Source organism: Oncorhynchus tshawytscha, linkage group LG16, assembly GCF_018296145.1.
Source record: "Oncorhynchus tshawytscha isolate Ot180627B linkage group LG16, Otsh_v2.0, whole genome shotgun sequence".
In the NCBI taxonomy this organism is placed as follows: Eukaryota; Metazoa; Chordata; class Actinopteri; order Salmoniformes; family Salmonidae; genus Oncorhynchus; species Oncorhynchus tshawytscha.
Window position 1 is genome coordinate 27,124,698 of NC_056444.1, and position 23,748 is coordinate 27,148,445.

General features: G+C 42.4%; 1 protein-coding gene across 2 annotated transcripts in view; it reads right to left on the reverse strand.

Annotated features, from left to right (window-relative positions):
* Positions 1 to 827: 827 nt before the first annotated feature.
* LOC112253186 (AN1-type zinc finger protein 4) overlaps positions 828 to 23,748 on the reverse strand; it is a 38,801-nt gene continuing 15,880 nt past the window's right edge. For both annotated transcript variants that reach the window (XM_024425198.2, XM_024425197.2), the window contains exons 7-11: positions 23,524 to 23,680; positions 20,512 to 21,807; positions 20,157 to 20,208; positions 4,088 to 4,205; positions 828 to 1,058 (exon numbers count right to left, since the gene is read on the reverse strand). In XM_024425198.2, the coding sequence (XP_024280966.1) occupies positions 923 to 1,058; positions 4,088 to 4,205; positions 20,157 to 20,208; positions 20,512 to 21,807; positions 23,524 to 23,680 (1,759 nt within the window). In that variant the 3' untranslated portion in view covers positions 828 to 922. The remainder of the gene's footprint in view (positions 1,059 to 4,087; positions 4,206 to 20,156; positions 20,209 to 20,511; positions 21,808 to 23,523; positions 23,681 to 23,748) is intronic.

Below are 23,748 nucleotides of genomic sequence, written 5' to 3' on the forward strand. Positions count from 1 at the left end.
CAGAGTGAAGGAAAAGCAGTCAACAAATGCTCAGCATATGTGGGAACTCCTTCAAGGCTGTTGGAAAAGCAATCCAGGTGTAGCTGGTTGAGAGAATGCAAAGCTGCCATCAAGGGAAAGGGGGGCTATTTGAAGAATCTAAAATATAGTTTGATTTGTTCAATACTTTTTTGGTTACTACATGATTCCAATGTGATACTTCATAGTTTTGATGTCTTCACTATTATTCTACAATGAAGAAAATAGTAAAAATAAAGAAAAACCCTTGAATGAGTAGGTGTGTCCAACCTTTTGACTGGTACTGTATGTGCCCATAGAAGCAGGAGACAGGAGAGATGGGTACTGGATATAAAAACATGATACAGTAAGACAACAAAAACACTTCATTACGAAAAGAAAAACAGCAGCCTTCCCTCGAAAAAATGTCAAAGTCAAATATTGGTATATAAATAGGATAATTCTAAAGTGCATCTCTCAAAGACTGATTTGCAGTCCTATGTTTAGAAACAATCTGATAAAGCAAAAAATATAAAGATATAACATTATACGCTTGGAGTCATGCACTTCTGTTAAAACATGAAATAGACAGACATTCTGCTTTAAAAACTACAAAATGTACATGCAATACTTTTCTGCTCTGGAAAACAATCAAGGTTACTGTATGAGGAAAAGCGGATGAACAGTTCATTCACATTGTCCAGAGCGAAGGAAACAGCTAGCTACTAAAGTTAATTTGCTAATATTCTGTGTTCTCCGTTTTGTTCACACTTGGTGTTTGAAGTCGTTAAGTCAATTTAAAAGCGTGGTGATCATGTTCTTTCTTTTTGTTTTTAAATCATTCAGGTACATCTGTTATTTTCTCTCTCTTCATCCCAAAGAGGAAAGAGGAGTGCAGGGATAGAGGGGGGACATGGGGAGGGGCTCAGATCTTGGGCAGCTTGGGAGCGTTGACGATGGGGTTGGTTTCCTGGAGGAAGCGGCGTCCGGCGCTCTTGTAGTTGTACGTGCAGTCATGGGTCTCTGCATAGCGGTGGGTGGCGCAGAAGTTATTACCACACCTGAGAAAAATAACACAACAGCCCTATTCAGACAGTATGGCTGTGACTGTTCCATTTTAAACCTCCCGAAGTTGGAGGGGATTTGAAAGTGTGATGATATAATAACAGATTTCTACTGAACAATAGTAATAAGTAGAACACCAATTGGTAACACTTTACTGAAAGTCTGCAGCTACAGTGCATTTGGAAAGTATTCAGACCCCTTGATTTTGTCCACATTTTCTTATGTCACAGCCTTATTGTAAAATTGATTAAATTGTTTTCCCCCTCAATCTACACACAACACCCCATAATAACAAAACACTGCAAAGGGGCTGAATACTTTACGAATGACCTGTATATCTAGCTTTATTCAGACATCTATCCCTTCTCCATCCCAGAGGAACTGAAAGAGACAAAAAAAGTGTGTGTGTGTGTGTGTGTTGGTTCGTGCTAGGCAGCTAGGGCTAAGGAGTCATCCAAGGGCACAGTATTGAAAGTTGTTGCATCATCATTTCCAGTATTCCCCTTGACTGCTCTATAGTCCTCTCATCTCCTTTCCTTCATCCTAACTCATAAAACCATGGGTGCACCATCTCCTTTCCTTCATCTGAACTCATAACACCATGGGATGGTGCATCTCATTGGTCTAAACTGGATTCCTCCCCTCAAGTTTAAAGTTTTAATGTCACATGCACAAGTACAGTGAAATGCCTTTCTTGCAAGAACTAAACCCAACAATGCAGTAATCAATATCAATGTAGTACTAAAAATAACATAAGGTAGAACAAAAACACAAAGAAAAATAAGAACTAGAGAAAGTAAGCATACTATATACAGGGACCCCTTTCCTTTGTCTTAACGCCTGTAGAAAAATATTGGGCACCCTCCACATTTATTTAACTCTGACTAGCTATATTTTCATATCCGTTTTCAGATGAAGGGGAAACTACAGACTAGGGGCGTGTTACAACGCAACTGTCCTACTTTCAACCACACACACCAAGTGTAACACTATCACAGATAGCGCTGTGTGATCGAGTCCAAGTACAATTAGAATCTTTAGCACACAGCGTGACTCCAACATCAGATGGTTAAGCGTTATGACCAGGAGTTTACACAGCTCCAGTTACTCTGTTGCGTCACCACCACACACTGTGTTCTCTAAGCAAGGACAAGGAGCGGGGAGAGGAAGGGAGGAGGAAAAGGAGGAGGGGAGATGGGGAAGAGGGTAGAGATAAGAGTTGTGGTGGTGGAGACTTAAGCCAGCATGTGATGTGATATCTTGTTGATGACAAACTCCTAGACATGAACAATCCCTTTCCCAAAACATGTGTAAATATTGGACAATATATTGTGCCTTCCTGTATTATACTTATGCTAAAAAGTTTATTTTATTCCACTGAGCCATTATCTTTATGTTCATATTATTATTATCATCGTATTGTCGAGAAGGAACCTGCAACTAAGCATTTTGTTGGACGGTAAATACCATGTGTATCCTGTACATGCTAGGAATGTACACGGCTACATTTCTTCAAAAAGACGTTAGTATTCAAATGCCTCTTTAACACTGAAAAGACTGTCATTAAATTCAAATATCCATGTGACGTACAAGGATATACCATGACATTTCAAATAATGCATTTAATAAAACAAACATTTACATTTTTATGACGTGCATGGTGCGCCCTATAAAAAAAAAAAGACGGGTAGCCAACTGGTAACCTTCACAGTGTGTAGCTTGTTGTTAATGTTGGCCAATCAAAGTGGCAAAGAGGCTCAATGTGGAGCAAGTGGAGAAGGATGTTCACTAATGCAATGCAATATGGAATACATTTTTGGAATAATAAGTTTGCAATTTGAAGGAGTAGGAGACAATGAGCAACCAGCAGGTAGGCTGTTTTATATGAATGGGGTTGGGAGAAAGTGCAGGATGTGCGCCTCAATTAGCCTGGCTAGCTTGGCTGGCTGGCTAGCTATAGCTTCTCTAGGTTACAAGACATTTATCATCCCATATAATAGTGCATAACATTGTGGCTGCTACTAGTCAGCAAGTCTTGGCTGTAGCCAAATTGCGATGGTGTCTCTCGCCATGTCTGCGCGCTACACACACCTCCCAAATATAACACCCGGAGCCAGCTGCAGCAATAGCGCACCATCCTCTCTCCCTCACGCAGCAATTCTCAGGTTAAAAAGTACTTTAAAAAAAATAAACCTGTTTTGAATATCCGAATATCTGATGAATGATACTATACAATGTGAAATTATTTCAAACTAATAAAACGTCAAACTTTAATTCCTGGCATACCTAGTAGTAGGACAGATACACACAATTGTTTTATGAAGTGGTTTGTGTGAGAAGTACAGGCAGGATGTGTGATAACCCATGTGGCGTTTCACCTCAAGTTACCCTACAGGTACATTATATTCACTGTGTTAATGCAAGTTTTTTGGGACATGCTTACTAAATACAGATACTATATTATTGCTAATAGCATAGCTAATAATATGGACCATGCATTGGCTATATGCATGGTCCAATATGTTAAGTTGCACTATGAAGAAATCGCTCTGCCATTTCCTGGTTGCTAAAACTATAAAACAGAGTAAAAGATGCAAAAACAACAAAAACCTTCCAGGAAGCATAGAAATAGCAACATAGAAAAGATCTACCGCTTCGTAGACTTGCTTAAAAGTAGAATGATAGATCTATAACTAACTTTTTATGTGAATTTGATCGGGTCGCCCAACAAGTTATATATTGACACTAAAATAATTTATTGGGCTAATTTCTAGACGTGGAAATCATATTTTAGATGGTGTCAGCATCATTTCATTTTTATTTATTTGAGAGTATAACATCCTTTTAAAAGTCACCAGAACTGAGCTTCTCAATCCTAGTACATACGACTAATGAAACTAACTTCTGGCATCCATAGGAGTAGGACAGACACACAAAACAGACTTGATTGAAATACAATGATTAATGAGGGAGAGAGAGGCAGGTAGGGAGGGAGGGAGAATGATAGAAGAATTGAGAGGTGAACCTGCACTCGTAGCTGGTGGCCAGACCAGTCTTCTTGCCACAGAGGAAGCAGTGTTTAGATTTCTTCTTCTTCTTTGCCAGTGGAACCTTGACTGAAGGCAGGTGATATGCAGGGGGGCCTGGAGGGAGGAGACCAGAATAAGAAGATAGAAAGAACATAACTGAGTAATCAAAATAAAGTAAGCCAAGATCACTGAGGTGATATTAACATCAAATATATCACTCTTAAATTATGTTTAGTTTCCTAACTATTACCAAGGTAACACATAAAAGAAGAGGCTCTCTCAACTGAATGTCCTCCCTTGGGTCCAGTGAGGGAATTGTGATCACAATCTTACACTCCTCGCAGCAGATAGAAATGATTCCCATGTTAATTAAGTTTACGAGGGCCTCCCGAGTGGAGCAGGCACTGCATCTAAGGCACTGCAGTGTCAAGAAGCAGTACAGCTCGGTTGGGATTCAGAGGCATGGCTCTCGACCTTCGCCTCTCCCGAGAACGTACGGGAGTTGCAGCGATGAGACAAGACTAACTACCAATTGGATACCACTAAATTAGAATGAAAAAGGGGTAATATATACACACACACACAGTTGAAGTAATAAGTTGCCAAATACATTTAAACTCAGGATTTCCACAATTCCTGACACTTAATCCTAGTAAAAATTCCCAGTCTTAGGTCATTTTGGGTCACCAATTCATTTTAATGTGAAATGTCAAAATAATAGGAGAGAGAATGATTTAGTTCAGTTTTTACTTCTTTCATCACATTCACAGTGGGTCAGAAGTTCACATACACTCAATTAGTATTTAGCAGCATTGCCTTTAAATTGTTTAACTTGGGTCAAGCATTTCGGGTAGCCTTCCACAAGCTTCCCACAATAAATTGGGTGAAATTTTGGCTCATTCCTCCTGACAGAGCTGGTGTATCTGAGTCAGGTTTGTAGGCCACTCCAATACCTTGACTTTGTTGTCCTAAGCCATTTTGCCACAACTTTGGACGTATGCTTGGGGTCATTGTCCATTTGGAAGACCCATTTGCGACCAAGCTTTAACTTCCTGACTGATGTCTTGAGATGTTGCTTCTATATATCCACCTAATTTCCTCCCTCATGATGCCATCTATTTTGTGAAGTTCACCAGTCCCTCCTGCAGCAAAGCACCCCCACAACATGGTGCTGCCAGCCCCATGCTTCACGGTTGGGATGGTGTTCTTCGGCTTGCAAGCATCCCCCTTTTTCCTCTAGACATAACGATGGTCATTATGGCCAAACAGTTCTATTTTTGTTTCATCAGACCAGAGGGAAAAAAATACGATCTTCGTCCCCATGTGCAGTTGCAAACCGTAGTCTGGCTTTTTTATGGTGGATTTGGAGCTGTGGCTTCTTCCTTGCTGAGCGGCCTTTCAGGTTGTCGATATAGGACTCATTTTACTGTGAATATAGATTATTTTGTACCCGTTTCCTCCAGCATCTTCACAGGGTCCTTTGCTGTTGTTTGTGGTGGTTGAAAAACGAGTTTTAATGATTCCAACCTAAGTGTATGTAAACTTCCGACCTCAACTGTACACAAACTGTGCGGTTAAAAATAGGCAAAGAACAAACACATACATTTCTTTCCACAGGGCCATGGGGTGAGACAGAGATACAGCTTAAACCCTACCTTCTTCAAAATATATATCAACGAATTGGAGAGGGCACTAGAAAAGTCTGCAGCACCCGGCATCACCCTACTAGAATCTGAAGTCAAATGTCCACTGTTTGCTGATGATCTGGTGCTTGTGTCACTAACCAAGGAGGGCCTACAGCAGCACCTAGATCTTCTGCACAGATTCTGTCAGACCTGGGCCCTGACAGTAAATCTCAGTAAGACCAAAATAATGGTGTTCCAAAAAAGGTCCAGTTGCCAGGACCACAAATACAAATTCCATCTAGACACCATTGCCCTAGAGCACACAAACTATACATACCTTGGCCTAAACATCAGCGCCACAAGTAACTTCCACAAAGCTGTGAACGATCTGAGAGACAAGGTAAGAAGGACATTCTATGCCATCAAAAGGAACATAAATTTGACATACCAATTAGGATCTGGCAAAAAAAAATACTTGAATCAGTTATAGAACCCATTTCCCTTTAGGGTTGTGAGGTCTGGGGTCAGGTCACCAACCAAGACTTCACAAAATGGAACAAACACCAAATTGAGAGACTGCATGCAGAATTCAGCAAAAATATCCGTGTACAACTTATCAAAATCCAGAAAAGATACGTTAAATCCTATAACCACCTAAAAGGAAGCGATTCCCAAACCTTTCATAACAAAGCCATCACCTACAGAGAGATTAACTTGGAAAAGAGTCCCCTAAGCAAGTTGGTCCTGGGGCTCTGTTCACAAACACAACCCACAGAGCCCCAGGACAGCAACACAATTAGACCCAACCAAATCATGAGGAAAACCAACAAATGATTACTTGACACATTGGAAAGTTTTTACAAAAAATCTGAGCAAACTAGAATGCTATTTGGCCCTAAACAGAGAGTACACAGTGGCAGAATACCAGACCACTGTGACTGACCCAAACTTAAGGAAAGCTTTGACTATGTACAGACTCAGTGAGCATAGCCTTGCTATTGAGAAAGGCTGACGTAGGCAGACATAGCTCTCAAGAGAAGACGGGCTATGTGCACACTGCCCACAAAATGAGGTGGAAACTGAGCTGCACTTCCTAACCTCCTGCCCAATGTATGACCATATTAGAGACACATATTTCCCTCAGATTACATAGATCCACAAAGAACTCAAAAATAAACCTGATTTTGATAAACTCCCATATCTACTGGGTGAAAATCCAGTGTGCCATCACAGCAGCAAGACTGTTGACCTGTTGCCACAAGAAAAGGGCAACCAGTGAAGAACAAACACCATTGTAAATACAACCCATATTCATGTTTATTTATTTTCCCTTGTGTACCCTTAACCATTTGTACATTGTAACACTATATAGACATATCACATTCGTAATGTCTATTGTTTTGAATGTTCTGTATGTGTAATGTTAACTGTTAATATAAAAAAGTGAAATAATCAAAATTATCTACCTCACTTGCATTGGCAATTTTAACACGTTTCCCATGCCTTATATATGAGACAGAGAGAGAGAGAGAGAGAGAGAGAGAGAGAGAGAGAGAGAGAGAGCGAGAGAGAGAGAGAGCCAGAGAAAGTGAGAGCGCAAGATCAGGAGAGAGCAAGAATGAGAGAGAGACAGAAAAAGACAGACCGAGATATAGGGGTGAAGCCCAGGCGTAACAGGACCGATATAAACAGAGGTTAGTGTGACATAGCAGACAGGAGAATCTCCCAACCAGGTAGGCAATGGGCCATGAGATTGGATGTTATGTCCTCCTCACTAATCTGCTCTGATATACTATTACAGTATGTACTACACTGTTTCTGCTGCAGTCATTTAGCTGTGGCGCTGTGCCACAGCAAAATCACTGCTGCCACGCTCCCCCAAAAAATGGAATATGAAAAAAATAATTGTTGAGGCGCACTTTGAAGATCCTAGAACAGTCCACATTTACTTTCCCTCTGCAAACACCACAAGTAATGACTAGAAAAACCATCCTACTACGGAGTTGTCTGGTGTATCTATTGTCTGGTTTATCTATTTAGTTCAACCACAATATTTGTTGTATTATTTGTTATTTCTTTTCAGGTGGATTAAACTGAAATTGCAAACAACTTTCGATGGCTTGTTAAAAAAATAACTACACTTTGGAGATTATTTAGTTTTCAAATACCTGGAAGTGAACAGTTGTAATCTGACTAAAGGGACAAAGGCCATTCTTGAACATGGGGTTTCACCTCAAGTTACTCTACAGGTACATTATATTCACTGTGTTAATGCAAAAAAAAAGTGGGGACATGCTTACTAAATACAGATACTATATGCTTCAGACTATTTATTTATAGCCACCATGCTGCAAGCATTTCACTACACCCACAATAACATCTGCTGAAATATGTGTATGCAGCCAATAAAATGTGATTGCATCCGTTGGGCTACATGTGATAATGCTTATTGCTAATAGCATACCTAATAATATGGACCATGCATTGGCTATATGCATGGTCCAATATGTTAAAATTGCACTAAGAAGAAGAAATCGCTCTGAAACCATTTCCTGGTTGCTAAAACTATAATAGTTTATGTGACAAAATAAGCTGGTATAGTGTAGAGAATCATTGTACCATCATTAACAAACAGTTGTTTCAGCTGGTTTGTCAAAACCGAAAGTAAAAGATGCAAACACAAAACTTAACAGGAAGCATAGAAATAGCAACATACCGTTTAGTAGACTTGCTTAAAAGTAGAAAGATCTATAACTCACATTTTTATGTGAATTTGGTCGGATCGCCCAATAACTTACACATTGCTACTAACAATTTATTGGGATAATTTCTAGAGGTGGAAATTATATTTTAGATGGTGTCAGCATCCTTTTAAAATTCACTAGAACTGAGCTTCTCAGTCCTACATAAAATTACTCTGGGGGAGACCCCAGACCCCCAAAACAAGGGGAGAGGGACCCCTCCTTGAACCGCACCAAGATGACCTTTTCCCCCACTGCTACAAATGTTTCAAGAGGAAACACTGGTACGTTCTCAAAGGCCAGCCACACTAAGATGAGCTATTTGAAGAGAATCAGTTTGAGCAAAGTGAGACACAGAATCGCTCATCTTGATTACATAATGAGTTGTTATTTCGGATGCAAGGTCATTTGCAGATTAGTGATCTGTGCAGGCCGACTGCAATGTAGCCGATCTCAAAGATGTACTGCAAGCCTGTCCTTGGCTCATTGCATGGTGTGTATAGGTCATTGTGTGCACAAACGTGTGTGAACATGAGCATTCTCTCATTTACATAAGTTCACACACCCCTGAGTTAATACTTTGTCGAAGCACCTTTGGCGGCGATGACAGCTTTGATTCTTCTTGGGTATGTCTGTATCAGCTTTGCACATCTGGATTTGGGAATTTTCTCCCATTCTTCCTTGCAGATTTCCTCAAGCTCTGTTAACTTCTTCGATATAGGGGGCGCTCTTAATTTTTGGATAAAAAAACTTTCCCGTTTTAAACCAGATATTTTGTCACGAAAAGATACTCGACTATGCATATAATTGACAGCTTTCGAAAGAAAACGCTCTGGCGTTTCCAAAACTGCAAAGATATTATCTGTGAGTGCCACAGAACTGATGCTACAGGCAAAACCAAGATGACATTTCAAACAGGAAATGCCCCAGATTTTGAAGGCGCTGTGTTCCAATGTCTCCTTATACTTTGTCTTAGACTTCCCCAAGGTGTCTGCAGCATTGTGACGTATTTGTAGGCATATCATTGGAAGATTGACCATAAGGGACTACATTTACCAGGTGCTCGCTTGGTGTCCTCCGTCGCAATTATTGCGTAATCTCCAGCTGCGTGTATTTTTCCATTTGCTTCCGAGGAGAAACCCAACTGCCACGAATGATTTATCATCGAATAGATATGTGAAAAACACCTTGAGGATTGATTCTAAACAACGTTTGCCATGTTTCTGTCGATATTATGGAGTTAATTTGGAAAAAAGTTTGGCGTTGTAATGACTGAATTTTCTGTTTTTTTTCTTAGCCATACGTGATGAACAAAACGGAGCGATTTCTCCTACACAAATAATCTTTTTGGAAAAACTGAACATTTGCTATCTAACAGAGTCTCCTCATTGAAAACATCCGAAGTTCTTCAAAGGTAAATTATTTTATTTGAATGCTTTTCTTGTTTTTGTGAAAATGTTGCCTGCTGAATGCTAGGCTTAATGCTATGCTAGCTATCAATACTCTTACACAAATGCTTGTGTAGCTATGGTTAAAAAGCATATTTTGAAAATCTGAGATGACAGTGTTGCTAACAAAAGGCTAAGCTTGTGAGTGAATATATTTCTTTCATTTCATTTGCGATTTTCATGAATAGTTAACATTGCGTTATGGTAATGAGCTTGAGGCTATGATTACGCTCCCGGATACGGGATTGCTCGACGCAAGAAGTTACGTTTATTTTTTTATTTCACCTTTATTTAACCAGGTAGGCTAGTTGGGAACAAGTTCTCATTTGCAACAGCAACCTGGCCAAGATAAAGCAAAGCAGTTCGACACAAACACCACAGAGTTACACATGGAATAAACACACATACAATCAATAATACAGTAGGAAAATCTATATACAGCATGTGCAAATGAGGTAGGATAAGAGAGGTAAGTCAATAAATAGGCCATGGTGGTGAAGTAATTACAATATAGCAATTAAACACTGGAATGGTAGAATGTGCAGAAGATGCTTGTGCAAGTTGAGATACTGGGGTGCAAAGGAGCAAGATAAATAAATACAGTATGGGGATAAGGTAGATTGGATGGGCTATTTACAGATGAGCTATGTACAGGTGCAGTGATCTGTGAGCTGCTCTGACAGCTGGTGCTTAAAGCTAGTGAAGGAGGTAAGACTCTCCAGCTTCAAAGATTTTTGCAGTTCGTTCCAGTCACTGGCAGCAGAGAACTGGAAGGAAAGGTGGCCAAAGGAAGAATTGGCTTTGGGGTTGACCAGTGATATATACCTGCTGGAGCGCATGCTATGGGTGGGTGCTGCTATGGTGACCAGTGAGCTGAGATAAGGCAGAGCTTTACCTAGCAGAGACTTGTAGATGACCTGGAGCCAGTGGGTTTGGCGACGAGTATGAAGCGAGTGCCAGCCAATGAGAGCGTACAGGTCGCAGTGGTGGGTAGTATATGGGGATTTGTAGACAAAACGAATGGCACTGTGATAGACTGCATCCAATTAGCTGAGTAGAGTGTTGGAGGCTATTTTGTAAATAACATCGCCAAAGTTGAGGATCAGTAGGATGGTCAGTTTTACGAGGGTGTTTGGCAGCATGAGTGAAGGATGCTTTGTTGCAAAATACAAAGCCAATTCTAGATTTAATTTTGGATTGGAGATGCTTAATACAAGTCTGGAAGGAGAGTTTACAGTCTAGCCAGACACCTAGGTATTTGTAGTTGTCCACATATTCTTAGTCAGAACCGTCCAGAGTAGTGATGCTAGGCGGGCGGGGGGATGCGGGCAGCAAATCGGTTGAAGAGCATGCATTTAGTTTTACTTGCATTTAAGAGCAGTTGGAGGCCACGGAAGGAGAGTTGTATAGCATTGAAGCTCATCTGGAGGTTAGTTAACACAGTGTCCAATGAAGGGCCAGAGGTATACAAAATGGTGTTGTCTGCATAGAGGTGGATCAAAGAATCACCAGCAGCAAGAGCGACATCATTGATGTATAACAGAGAAGAGAGTCGGCCCGAGAATTGAACCCTGTGGCACCTCCATAGAGACTGCCATAGGTCCGGACAACAGGCCCTCCGATTTGACATACTGAACTCTATCGGACAAGTAGTTGGTGAACCAGGCGAGGCAATCATTTGAGAAACCAAGGCTGTTGAATCTGCCAATAAGAATGTTGTGATTTACAGAATCGAAAGCCTTAGCCAGGTCGATGAATACGGCTGCACAATGTCTCTTATCGATGGCGGTTTTGATATCGTTTAGGACCTTGAGCGTGGCTGAGGTGCACCCATGACCAAGTTAAATGGGGAGCGGTGGTGAACAGCAATCTTCAAATCTTTTCACACATTTTCAACGGGATTCAAGTTTGGGCTTTGGCTGGGCCACTCAAGGACTTTCACATTCTTGTTCTGAAGCCATTCCAGCGTTGCTTTGGCTGTATGCTTGAGGTCATTGTCCTGTTGGAACGTAAATTGTCACCCCAGTCTGAAGTCATTTGCACTCTGAAGCAGGTTCTCATCAAGGATTTTCCTCCATTCATTGTTCCCTCTATCCTTACCTGTCTCTCAGTCCCTGAAAAGCATCCCCATAGCATGATGCTGCCACCACGATTTACGGTAGGGATGGTGTTAACCAGGCACAACTCACCACCTGTCTTTCTCCAGACATAGCGCTGTGCATTCAGGATAAAGAGTTACATTTTAGTCTCATCAAGCCACAGAATCTTTCAAAGTCTTTCACATGCCTTTTTGCAAACTCCAGGTGTACTGTTTTGTGCCTTTTTCTCAGGAGTGGCTTCCGCCTGGCCACTCTCCCATAAAGTCCAGATTGGTGATAGGCTGTAGAGACTTGTCTTTCTGGCAGGTTCTCCCATCTCAGCCAAGGAACTCTGTAGTTCTGTCAGGGTGGTCATTGGGTTCTTGGTCATCTCCCTGACCAAGGTCCTTCTTGCCCGGTTGGTCAGTTTGGTCGGACGGCCAGCTCTAGACATAGTCTGGGTAGTTCCATATTTTTCCCATTTCCCAATGATGGAGACCACTGTGCTCTTGGAAATTGTTTTAAACCCTTCCCCAGATAGAGTATATGCCTCATCACAATTCTCTCAGAGATCTATGGACAGTTCTTTGGAATTCATGGTATAGTTTCTGCCCTGACCAGCACTGTCAACAGTGGAACCTTATATAGACAGGTGTGTCTTTCTAAATCATGTCCAAACAATGGAATTGGCAACATTTGGACTTCAAATCGAGTTGTAGAGACATCTCATGGATGATCATGATCATGCGTGCAATTTAGAGTGTCATTGCAAATGGTCTGAAAACTTATGTACTGTAAATGCAATATTTCTGTACTTCATTTTCACTAAATTTGCAAACATTTCTAAAAACATGTTTTCACGTTGTCATTATGGGTTACTGTGTGTAGTTGGGTGAGGGTAAAATCATATTGAATCCAATTTGAATTCAGGATGTAACACGGTGGCGTGCAACTGGCAGCCCGCAGGCCGCCCACCTTTGGAAGGATCTCGGATCTATATTTTTAAAAATATATAAATTTAGCAACTCAGTTGGGGTCTCAATTTACTGTTTCCAGTTAGTACATAAGGTGCAACTTCATAATTAGATTTTGCGTCAGCAGACAGTCACTGATACGCAAAACATTTCAAAATAATTGACTACCTTTAATTAGGCAAGTCAGTGAACAACTAATTCTTATTTACAATGACAGCCTACCGGAGAACAGTGGGTTAACTGCCTTGTTCAGAGGCAGAACGACAGATTTTTTTAACCTTTTCAGCTCCGGGGATTCGATCCAGCAACCTTTCAGCTATTGACCAAACGCTCTAATCACCAGACTACCTGGTGTCCCAATTAGCCCATGGCAATCTAAACATTTTTAGTTGACAAGTTAGTCAGTCTCACTCAGATATTAAAACCGACAAACATTTCTCTCTGCCCCATCGCAAAATGAGTAGAATTGCATGAAATTAGTTAAAAATGGCTAAATATTATCTCCGCCCCATGTCAAAATGTGTAGAATTGCAGCAAACTTGCTTTAAAATTGCAACACTTTCTCTACACCCCATGGCAAAATGTAGATAATTGCATTAAAATGTACTTGCTGTATGTATGTGTTCTCAAATGGTACTAATCCTAGGTCAGTGAGCTGCTTTGTTACTGTGTACATGCTTATACATGTGTGTGTGGTGCGTCTGTCTATGCGCCAATGTATCTGTCTGTAAGCATGCGCCCTCAGTTTGAGACTACCCCTGGGTCGGTCAGAGTGCGGTTCTCTGTCTCTCTGACACTGTGTGTGTGTGTGTGTGTGTCTCCGCTCTGTCGCAGTGTGTTGATTGTGGCCACCCACCCTGCCTCACCAGGCCAGAGACACAAAGACAACTGTCTACAGGACAGCATTATACTGCATACTACAGACCCTGTGCTGGGCTACTCAGATACACATGTTGCTTTCACAAAGACTTGGGTTGAAAACGCACCAGCAACCAGCAGCCTTTTCATCTCAATAAAGAGGGTATACATAGTTTTGCCCGACCGGGTGATTCTCAAGACATTTGGAAGTTCGGATTCTCATGAAATTTGGAATTTCCCTTCCAGATATCTTCCACCAGATTTCCTCATGGATTCAATGAGATTATGATCTGAGAAAGTCTCATTCTGTCTTATTACAGGACAAATAGATATTTCTATTAAGGGATAGATTTTCACTCAAACACCAGTTGTAACTAACCTGATTCAGCTTATCAACAAGCAAATTATTAGAATTAGGTGCACTAGATTAGAGTTGGAGCTAGATCCTACATAAGGGTAGCTCTCCAGGAACAGGGATGGAGGTTAAATCTAAAGAATGGTAGCTCTCTAGGAACAGGGTTGGAGGGAAAACCTACAGAATGGTACAGTGGTTTGTCCTTTAAAAGTTTCAGCGTACTGCAGCACAGCTTGCGTGGTGCAGCAGAATTCTATGGCACGTTATTTAAGTGCCAACATACTGGTTAGCTAGTTAGTGCTAGTTTGACCACCAGAGGGCATCTTCGAGACGCATATGATAGCCTTCAATAGTGGCTGTACTCGAGAATTTAAAACCTTTTTTTGTAAGAACATAGTATGAGACTGATTTTAAGAAATGTTACTTAATTTGATTAATATTATGGTGTTTCTATTGAAAAATATATATATGATGCTGTACAACGTGACGGTCAGGAGTAGGCTACAGTACTGGGTTATTTAGCTAAACTAATCCCCGTGTCGTGCGGGCACACAGGAGACCTGGGTTCAATTCCCCGACAGGGAGGAAGGAATAGGCTGTCCTTGTAAATAAGAAATTGTTCTTAACTGACTTGCCTTGTTAAATAAAGGTTACACAAGAGCATAACATTTCTACACCCTAATTGTAGTCTAACCAATAACCAAACGGAGATTCAGTCAAAATAAAATCTCATTGATTTATCAAGACCAGTCCCCATGCTTGTCTCAGAGCTGCGTGAAATGGTGTTAAAATAGTTGTAGGCTATTGCTTCAAATCCGATTGCTTCTAACTTCAATATGCTCTTTAAATAAATAAGACCTACACCACATTACTCAACACTAGAGAGACTCATGTTGCCTATGGTAGGCCTACTGTATATTGAAAAATATGACGTGACTCTCGTCAATAATTACATTTAGAGGATTGGAGGATTCTAAATTAAAACCAAATGCTGCCTCATGGGTCTCCCGGCGGCAGCCGGCACAGGTATCTGTAGCAACGCATTTTGCATTGCATGCAGTGACTTACACAGCTGCGCCATTGGGGAGGCCCCATCCACAAAAAATCAAAATACAGAGAGGTGTTGGTAAAGGTATTGTCATGACTGCCCTGATCAGGTCAGGTTACAGGAGACCACAACCCTACAGATTATCTCTCAACCCCAACAGAGGAGAAGCGATCTAGGGGTGTAAAGAAGTGGGGTGTTTTATGGCCCCTCACGCCCCTGGTAAATTCCTTTGTCCTGTTACTATGAAGAACCAGCCTCAGAACATTAAACAAGAACTAAAGGGACTTTGCAACAATGGTTTTCGTCAGCCACAATGGTGGTCATGACGATAGATGGAATATGAAAATGTCATTTTTGTTTTGTTATTAAAGATTAATAGATGACGTTATTACGAAAACATTGTAATGTGAAGGGTTTTCCTAGTATATGTTTGATGTTTATACATTGTACGTTGTATGGAAAGTATCCAAATCAAAGAGAATGTTTTGGGGAATATTAAATGTTAAGTTAGTGGTCTAAAATTGAATTTGAGTCAAATCTGGGCCTTGCGTCATTAACTTGGTACGCCCAGAGAATTGCCCTAAAGGCGGCTATGCCCACTTCTGACCCAAGGGTATAAAACCTGTGAGTATAGAATTTACAGAAGGACTACGTGACCCCAGCTGCAGCGAGGTCTAAAAAAGTCAACGAACCCAGAACGCAACGCAAGTTTGAGGACAAAGAAATCCTTTTCTACCCAAGCTACGGATGAGTAGTTGTGTCTAAGAGGGTGAATTCAAGTCAAACCACCTAGCCTCCATCTCCCATCGAATCGTGGTATCTAAAGGGTTTCATTCCTATGCTGTGAGCTCTGAGCTTCAGAGCTGTCTGTCCTCAGAAGACCCCTTCCAGAGAAAAGGGTGAGGGAACAGACTCCTAAGCCAAAAAGGACACCGACATCGGGAGGACAAGCAGGGAGGTGCGTAGGAGAAGTGCGTCATCGAACAGCGGAACGGTCCACGCAGAGAATCATCGGAGATCATCCCCACATAATTACATCATTATATTCTGACCCATAAGAGCGGCAGTTTGGGGAAAGGCTAGGGTTAGAATAGCATAGCTGACAAATTCACCCAAATGTATATTTCTCATGTACCTTCTTTTTTCTCTCCTCTTTTGAAATCCTCATTGTGGGTAACACGCGCCATAGTGTGTTTTGCCCCGTTATACTAAGTTCTAATCAATAGCCTAGACTGTGTTTTGTCTATGTGTATCTTTTATCATCATTTTAGCTTTTTAGTAAATAAATATTCAACTAAGATTGGTGTGGTACGAATTCATTGGTGAGACCTGGGTCCGTGCAGATTCATGGGCTATACGACGTTCAGAACGAGATTGGTAGAGGCAACTGGTTAATTAGTGGCTGTTGTAAAAATCGATATTCTGATATTCTTTGAGTTAATTTGGGAAATAGAAACTCAATAAAAACTAGTTTTCCCATGGTGCCCCAGATTAATGAGTTAATAATTGCTTGATTCAGTTTATCACGCAATTAGAAACTTGTGATCATTCGATGAGCAACAGTCGTCACATTAACTAATACAACGTCACAACAGTATATTGTCCTGCTAATAGCCCATAATGGGCTGTACATGGTGTCCAGGTCAGGATAACTAAAACATTTCTTTATTAAAGACTATTAGAAAGAATGTTGGTACTTATTGATTTTGATCCAAAGCCATGAATGAGTGAGTCACTCAGCTTTATGTAGGTGCCGCTGACTGTGCCATCAACTTGATAATATATAACGATAATTGAGGTTATTTTGTAAAAAAAAAAAAAAAAAAGTGATAGAAACACTGGGCCAATTGTGCGCCGCCCTATGGGACTCCCAATCACGGTTGGATGTGATACAAAATTATAATACTTTTTGTTGTATTATTTGTTTTGTCTTTAATGGTGGATTAAACTGAAATAGCAACCAATCACGGCCTGGTTGTGATACAGCCAACTTAACTAAGAAATACATTTGATGATAGAATTCTCCCCCTACCCTCCTTCTAGGCAAGTCTATTGTCCAGCTACCTGCTAATAGCCATAAATGCGCTGTACAACGTGACCGTGTGTTTAAAAGAGTATTTTCCAGTAAGCAACAATTTATTTACCTTCAATAGGCAACTTTGATCCAATATTTCTGTAATTCAGTGATATTTATTCCCATAGTAATTCATTATGGATCCATAACTAAATGAACGTTGGCATTTTGGAAAAGTATTTATATCATTATTTTATTAACGAAAGCATAAAGATACCATTATTAGTTACATTGTTTTAGTTTGAACGTGCAGACTGGCACTAGGAACAGCGGAAATGTTTCCCAAGTCTGCACCATTATTAGTGCAATGCCCCTTAAAGTGTTGCTCTGTGTTACAGAGTGTGGCGGGGTGGGGGTCCACCGCCTCCCCCTTCCTCCCTTCCCCATGGGCTAGGTCCGTCTTCTGTGCGCGGCTCTGCGGCCTGTCCCGTGCCCCGTGCCCTCGTGCCTTGAACCTCGTGTGCTTTCAGTGGATACAGCTGGAGAACTGCAAGGCAATCCCATTGTGAGCCACTCGGGAGCCATGACCAATATATATTGTCCTGCTAATAACAGGGTTAATAATATATTTCTGAGAATATCCAAGGAGCTTTATACACTGCTCAAAAAAATAAAGGGAACACTTAAACAACACAATGTAACTCCAAGTCAATCACACTTCTGTGAAATCAAACTATCCACTTAGGAAGCAACACTGATTGACAATAAATTTCACATGCTGTTGTGCAAATGGAATAGACAACAGGTGGAAATTATAGGCAATTAGCAAGACACCCCCAATAAAGGAGTGGTTCTGCAGGTGATAACCACAGAGCACTTTCCTGGCTGATGTTTTGGTCACTTTTGAATGCTGACGGTGCTTTCACTCTAGTGGTAGCATGAGACGGAGTCTACAACCCACACAAGTGGCTCAGGTAGTGCAGCTCATCCAGGACGACACATCAATGCGAGCTGTGGCAAGAAGGTTTGCTGTGTCTTGTCAGCGTAGTATCCAGAGCATGGAGGCGCTACCAGGAGACAGGCCAGTACATCAGGAGACGTGGAGGAGGCCGTAGGAGGGCAACAACCCAGCAGTAGGACCGCTACCTCCGCCTTTGTGCAAGGAGGAGCAGGAGGAGCACTGCCAGAGCCCTGCAAAATGACCTCCAGCAGGCCACAAATGTGCATGTGTCTGCTCAAACGGTCAGAAACAGACTCCATGAGGGTGGTATGAGGGCCCAACGTCCACAGGTGGGGGTTGTGCTTACAGCCCAACACCGTGCAGAACGTTTGGCATTTGCCAGAGAACACCAAGATTGGCAAATTCGCCACTGGCGCCCGGTGCTCTTCACAGATGAAAGCAGGTTCACACTGAGCACATGTGACAGACGTGACAGTCTGGAGACGCCGTGGAGAACGTTCTGCTGCCTGCAACATCCTCCAGCATGACCGGTTTGGCGGTGGGTCAGTCATGGGGTGGCATTTCTTTGGGGGGGCCGCACAGCCCTTCATGTGCTCACCAGAGGTAGCCTGACTGCCATTAGGTACCGAGATGAGATCCTCAGACCCCTTGTGAGACCATATGCTGGTGCGGTTGGCCCTGGGTTCCTCCTAATGAAAGACCATGCTAGACCTCATGTGGCTGGAGTGTGTCAGCAGTTCCTGCAAGTGGAAGGCATTGATGCTATGGACTGGCCCGCCCGTTCCCCAGACCTGAATCCAATAGAGCACATCTGGGACATCATGTCTCGCTCCATCCACCAACGCCAAGTTGCACCACAGACTGTCTAGGAGTTGGCGGATGCTTTAGTCCAGGTCTGGGAGGAGATCCCTCAGGAGACCATCCGCCACCTCATCAGGAGCATGCCCAGGTGTTGTAGGGAGGTCATACAGGCACGTGGAGGCCACACACACTACAGAGCCTCATTTTGACTTGTTTTAAGGACATTACATCAAAATTGGATCAGCCTGTAGTGTGGTTTTCCACTTTAATTTTGAGTGCGACTCCAAATCCAGACCTCCATGGGTTGATACATTTTATTTCCATTGAGAATTTGTGTGTGATTTTGTTGTCAGCACATTCAACTATGTAAAGAAAAAAGTATTTAATAAGAATATTTAATTCATTCAGATCTAGGATGTGTTATTTCAGTGTTCACTTATTTTTTTGAGCAGTGTAGAATTCTAAATTATTAATAAATCACTGTTTATTTTGGAGAGGATTTTGTTTTCAAATGACGTAAAATGAGTGACAAAAAGGCCGTTCTTGAACGTGGAGTGAGACATTGTTAATAATTTGTAAATACAGCCTGTTTGTTATTTAGAATTATTTCTGTTTGGAGAGGGAGCGAAACCAAAAACCTATAGTCATCTCATGGGTCTTCCAGTCGAGGCCACCACTCAGGCGCTTTACAACGTGACCAGTCAGGAGTGGCCTACAGTACTACAGTAAGAGAAGAGTAATCCTAACAAAATAAAATAAAAACCTTAGCGTCACAACAGTTTTAGTAAGTAATACTGAAGTTGTGCACAATTATCAGTTTATATTTAGGTTTATGTCGCTCATTCATTGTCAGTTAGAGACACAGTAGCACCCAAAAGCATAATCAGTGCTCTACCTCCCCCTTGCGCTGGTTTGGAGCAATGAAGTACTGACACAGGGTACCGTCCTAACCCACAAATTACCTCTAAGTACCACAGCATAATCACACAACTTTTAGTGGAGCATCCACTGTAGCTCTCTAGGAACAGGGTTGGAGAGGCCTACCCTAGTATATAATGCACTACTTCTAATTGGGGCCTCATTTGAAAATGGCATGCTATTCTCTAGTGCAGTACTTGGGACTCCTTTTGAGCAGACCTGGATCCCTGGTTTTACCACTCACCTGGTCTCCTTATTGAACTGGAGCCTCCAGCTGATCCCAGGCTGTTGGGTGCCTGGAACAATGAGAGGTTTCAGACCAAGTCAATACAAGGATATTGACAACGCCTGGGTATCATTCCACTCCTTATCATGCTAAACATTGTTTGGCAATGACACAGTAGGAGTGGAATGTTAGCAAACAGGTTAGATTTCAGACTACGCACAAACTATACAGTGAACAAGAGTACTGTACTATCATTGTGCTGCTTTGATTTGCTAATTTCTATTTAGGCAGTTCATCAAGTCCTTATTTGTGGATAGTAACCATTTTCCTGCCTAGCTGGGTTGTATATCAAAAGTCTGTCCTCATGACTCACCATGTAAGAGGCGGTCGCTCTGTATAGTGGGGACATCCGTCGGATAAGGTCCTCCTGGAGCAGCTGGATGTTGGCTTGTAGGGAGGGGGCCGTAGAGCCTAGCATGCCCAGCCTGGAGGCCCCAACAGCGGGCAGCTCCAACCCAAATCCCAGGCTCTGTCCCAGGCCTTCCCTGCTACTGCTGACTGGGGTCCTGGAGGAAGAGGACAGGGAGGCCAGGAGCTCTGTGTTGCTGAGGGACTCGAGAGGGTTCATACAGGCCTGGTTGGCCAGCTTGGTGATGCCCCGTGCCTCACTTTTACTCATCATCTCCGGCCGCCTGCCTGGGGAGTCCATCTTGATTCCTCGCAGATGAGAGCCATGTGGAAGAGAGGAGGGGAGAGATGGAGCAGGGGAGAAGAGAGTGGTGGAGCGGGAGGAGGGGGGATTGGATTGTAGGGTTGGCGTTACTGAGCCTGTGAATTCAAAGGGTTGTGGTAGTTTCCATCTACTAGAGGGGGATGATGAAGAGGGGGAAGATGAAGAGGGGGAAGGAGAGTCGGGTAAATTATCAAGGGTGTTGCCTAGTAACTGTGTCCTCTGACCTTTGCAGGCTAACCTATCAGAACCACCCATAGCCCAGTTGTTTAAAGAGTTCATCCCCTCAGCTTGGGAGAGGAGAGAGGGGGTGGAGGAGAGCTGGTGCTCTGCTCCAAACCCCAGGGCTCCTAGCCCATCCAACCCACCCAAACCCTCCTCTGGCTGGGTAGAGATGTCCAGGATGAGGGGGTCTGTGAGCAGGTTTCCGTACAGAGCTCCAGGCGGTGTGGGCTCCAGCAGGCTTGCAACCTCCTCCAGCAACTCCAGCCCCAGTGCCTCTCCTCTGGAGTCAGGCAGCTCCACTGTCCCCTCAGCCTGCCCCCTGCTGGGGAGTGCGGGGAGCTGCGGATACACACAGTCCCTCATGAGCCTGGTGCTGCCGATGTCCAATCGGGACACTTTAGGAGGGGGCCGGATCGACTTGGGGCTGGTCTCCCATGGCTCCTCTTCCTGAAGCATGTAACAGGACGAGGAAGAGAAATAGGGCGGCGCCTGGCCGCTGATTGACAGGTGGGTGGCAGAGGTAGTAGCAACGGGAGTAGAGGGATTTGCGGATCCCTGGTCCCTGATTGGAGGTAAGTATGAGGTGGAGTGGTGGGATTGGTTGATGTGGGGCAGGACACGGAAGAGGCGGTGGTGTCTGGGGAGCCCCAGAAAGTTGCTGCAGGGACGGGCACTGACAGGTGACAGAGGTTTCAACTTGGCAGACCTCTTAGGCTGGGAAGACAGAGAAAGTCATACAGCCCATTTGAAGGGATCAGTTTGAGCAAGGGGAGGCAGAGAACTACACATTTTGATAACAAAATTAGTAATTATTTGAGATGCAAGTTGATTTGTAAATCACTGAGTCGTCACCTGGACTTGCATTTAAGGTTTAGGTTGCCGTTAAGCACTTTGCCAATAAAATGTTGGATAATAAAGACGTCCATTCTCTTCTATCCTAACCATGTGTCATGACGTTGGCCTGGGGGGTAGGTTTATGACAGTCATAAATACCTCTTCCCCCCCTTTTCCTCTCTCTACCCTACTGATGTGACATTTGAAAACCCCTTGGTTAACATAGAGATTCTGGGAACATCAGAAGGTGGGGGGAAATGAACTATATTCTGGGAATCCGACCAATTGAACATATGTGGTGGTACTTAATGAATATGATGTCAGTTCGGTTGTCATCTGAGACATTCTCATCAATGATAAGATGACAAACTCTACAGTGGAAAGTCTACACATCAGAGTTATCGGATTCACATGGAATTGTTGTTCAATTTAAATGTTTGAATATGAAATTATTCATGATGGGATGAAATGTGATTTTAGCTTCTAAAATGTGAGATTTGGGTTTTCATAAGGTTAGGGCTATGCTCAATCAGTGGCCCGGCCCTGTGAAGGGACATGGGCTATAAAACGTTTCAGACACCCTTCTCGCTCCACCCTATAAAGCCTTGACGAAAATGTAACTATCTGTTCCAAGTCCGTGAGGTCTACAGCCTCTGCGTTAAAAGGACTAACATGTCAACTACAGAACTAAGCCAACCTAAGCCAAGCGAATGGTATGAACTTTGAACTCTTATTCACTACAGAAGTCATACCTCCTAGCCATTGAGTTAGCAACGGCAGCTGCAAACGAGGGTTAGGAAAGAACAGAGAGTATCCCGTCTATCACACAACGACGTTACTACAATGTATCCAATTTACTTCCAGAGACATTCTTCAAAGAACAAAGGACTCGGTTTGGCAACACGGCCCTTCCATCTACCACCAACCTACCGAAGGGCAGCTCAAAGAAAATATTTATTGCATTTTCCTTTTCCAAATGGGCGGTAATGTAGAATGCATAAGATACTGTATTTACGATAGCACAGCTTCTCCCTTTGTTACTCAGTCTTCCCGCTCTTTCACTCAAACCCAGACCCTTTTCTTTTGTGTAACCAGCTGTCATATCTTTTCCGCCCGCTAGGGACGTTTTCCTTTATGACGTCATTTGTAATTAAGGTATGATTCATTCTTTGTATATGTATTTCTGTGTGATTAGTTAGGTATTTAGTAAATAAATAATTCAACCCAATTTTGTATTGCGGATTCAACTTGTTAGCCAGGGTTCGTGAAGATAACCAAGAACTTACAACTTTCAGATGCGACTGAATTAAGGTGACGATTAATATTGACTGCTATTGATGTAAAATATTACTAGGTCTTTTTATTTGTTTATTCGGAAGATAACAGCTCTATAAATATTATTTTGTGGTGCCCCGACTCTCTAGTTAATTACATTTACATGATTAGCTCAATCAGGTAATATTAATTACAGAGAAAGGATTTTATAGAATAGCATGTCATATCACTTAATCCGGCATAGCCAAAGACACGACACATGTTAATGGATAGAGAATAATGACATCCTAAGGAAAGAACTAGGAAGTCAAATCCATCTACCTTCTTGTTGATGTTCATGTCCTCCATCTTGGCTTTGAGCAGCTTCATCTTGTTCATGGTGATAGAGTTCTCCAGGGATGGCTGTCCCAGAGCCAAGCCCCCTGTCTCGTCGTCGTCGTCGTCCTCCTCTGTGTACATGTTGAACACTGAGCCACCACTGGAACACACATGGAAACAAAGACACACATATTAACAACTTGGACAGAAAATGCAAAGATCACACAT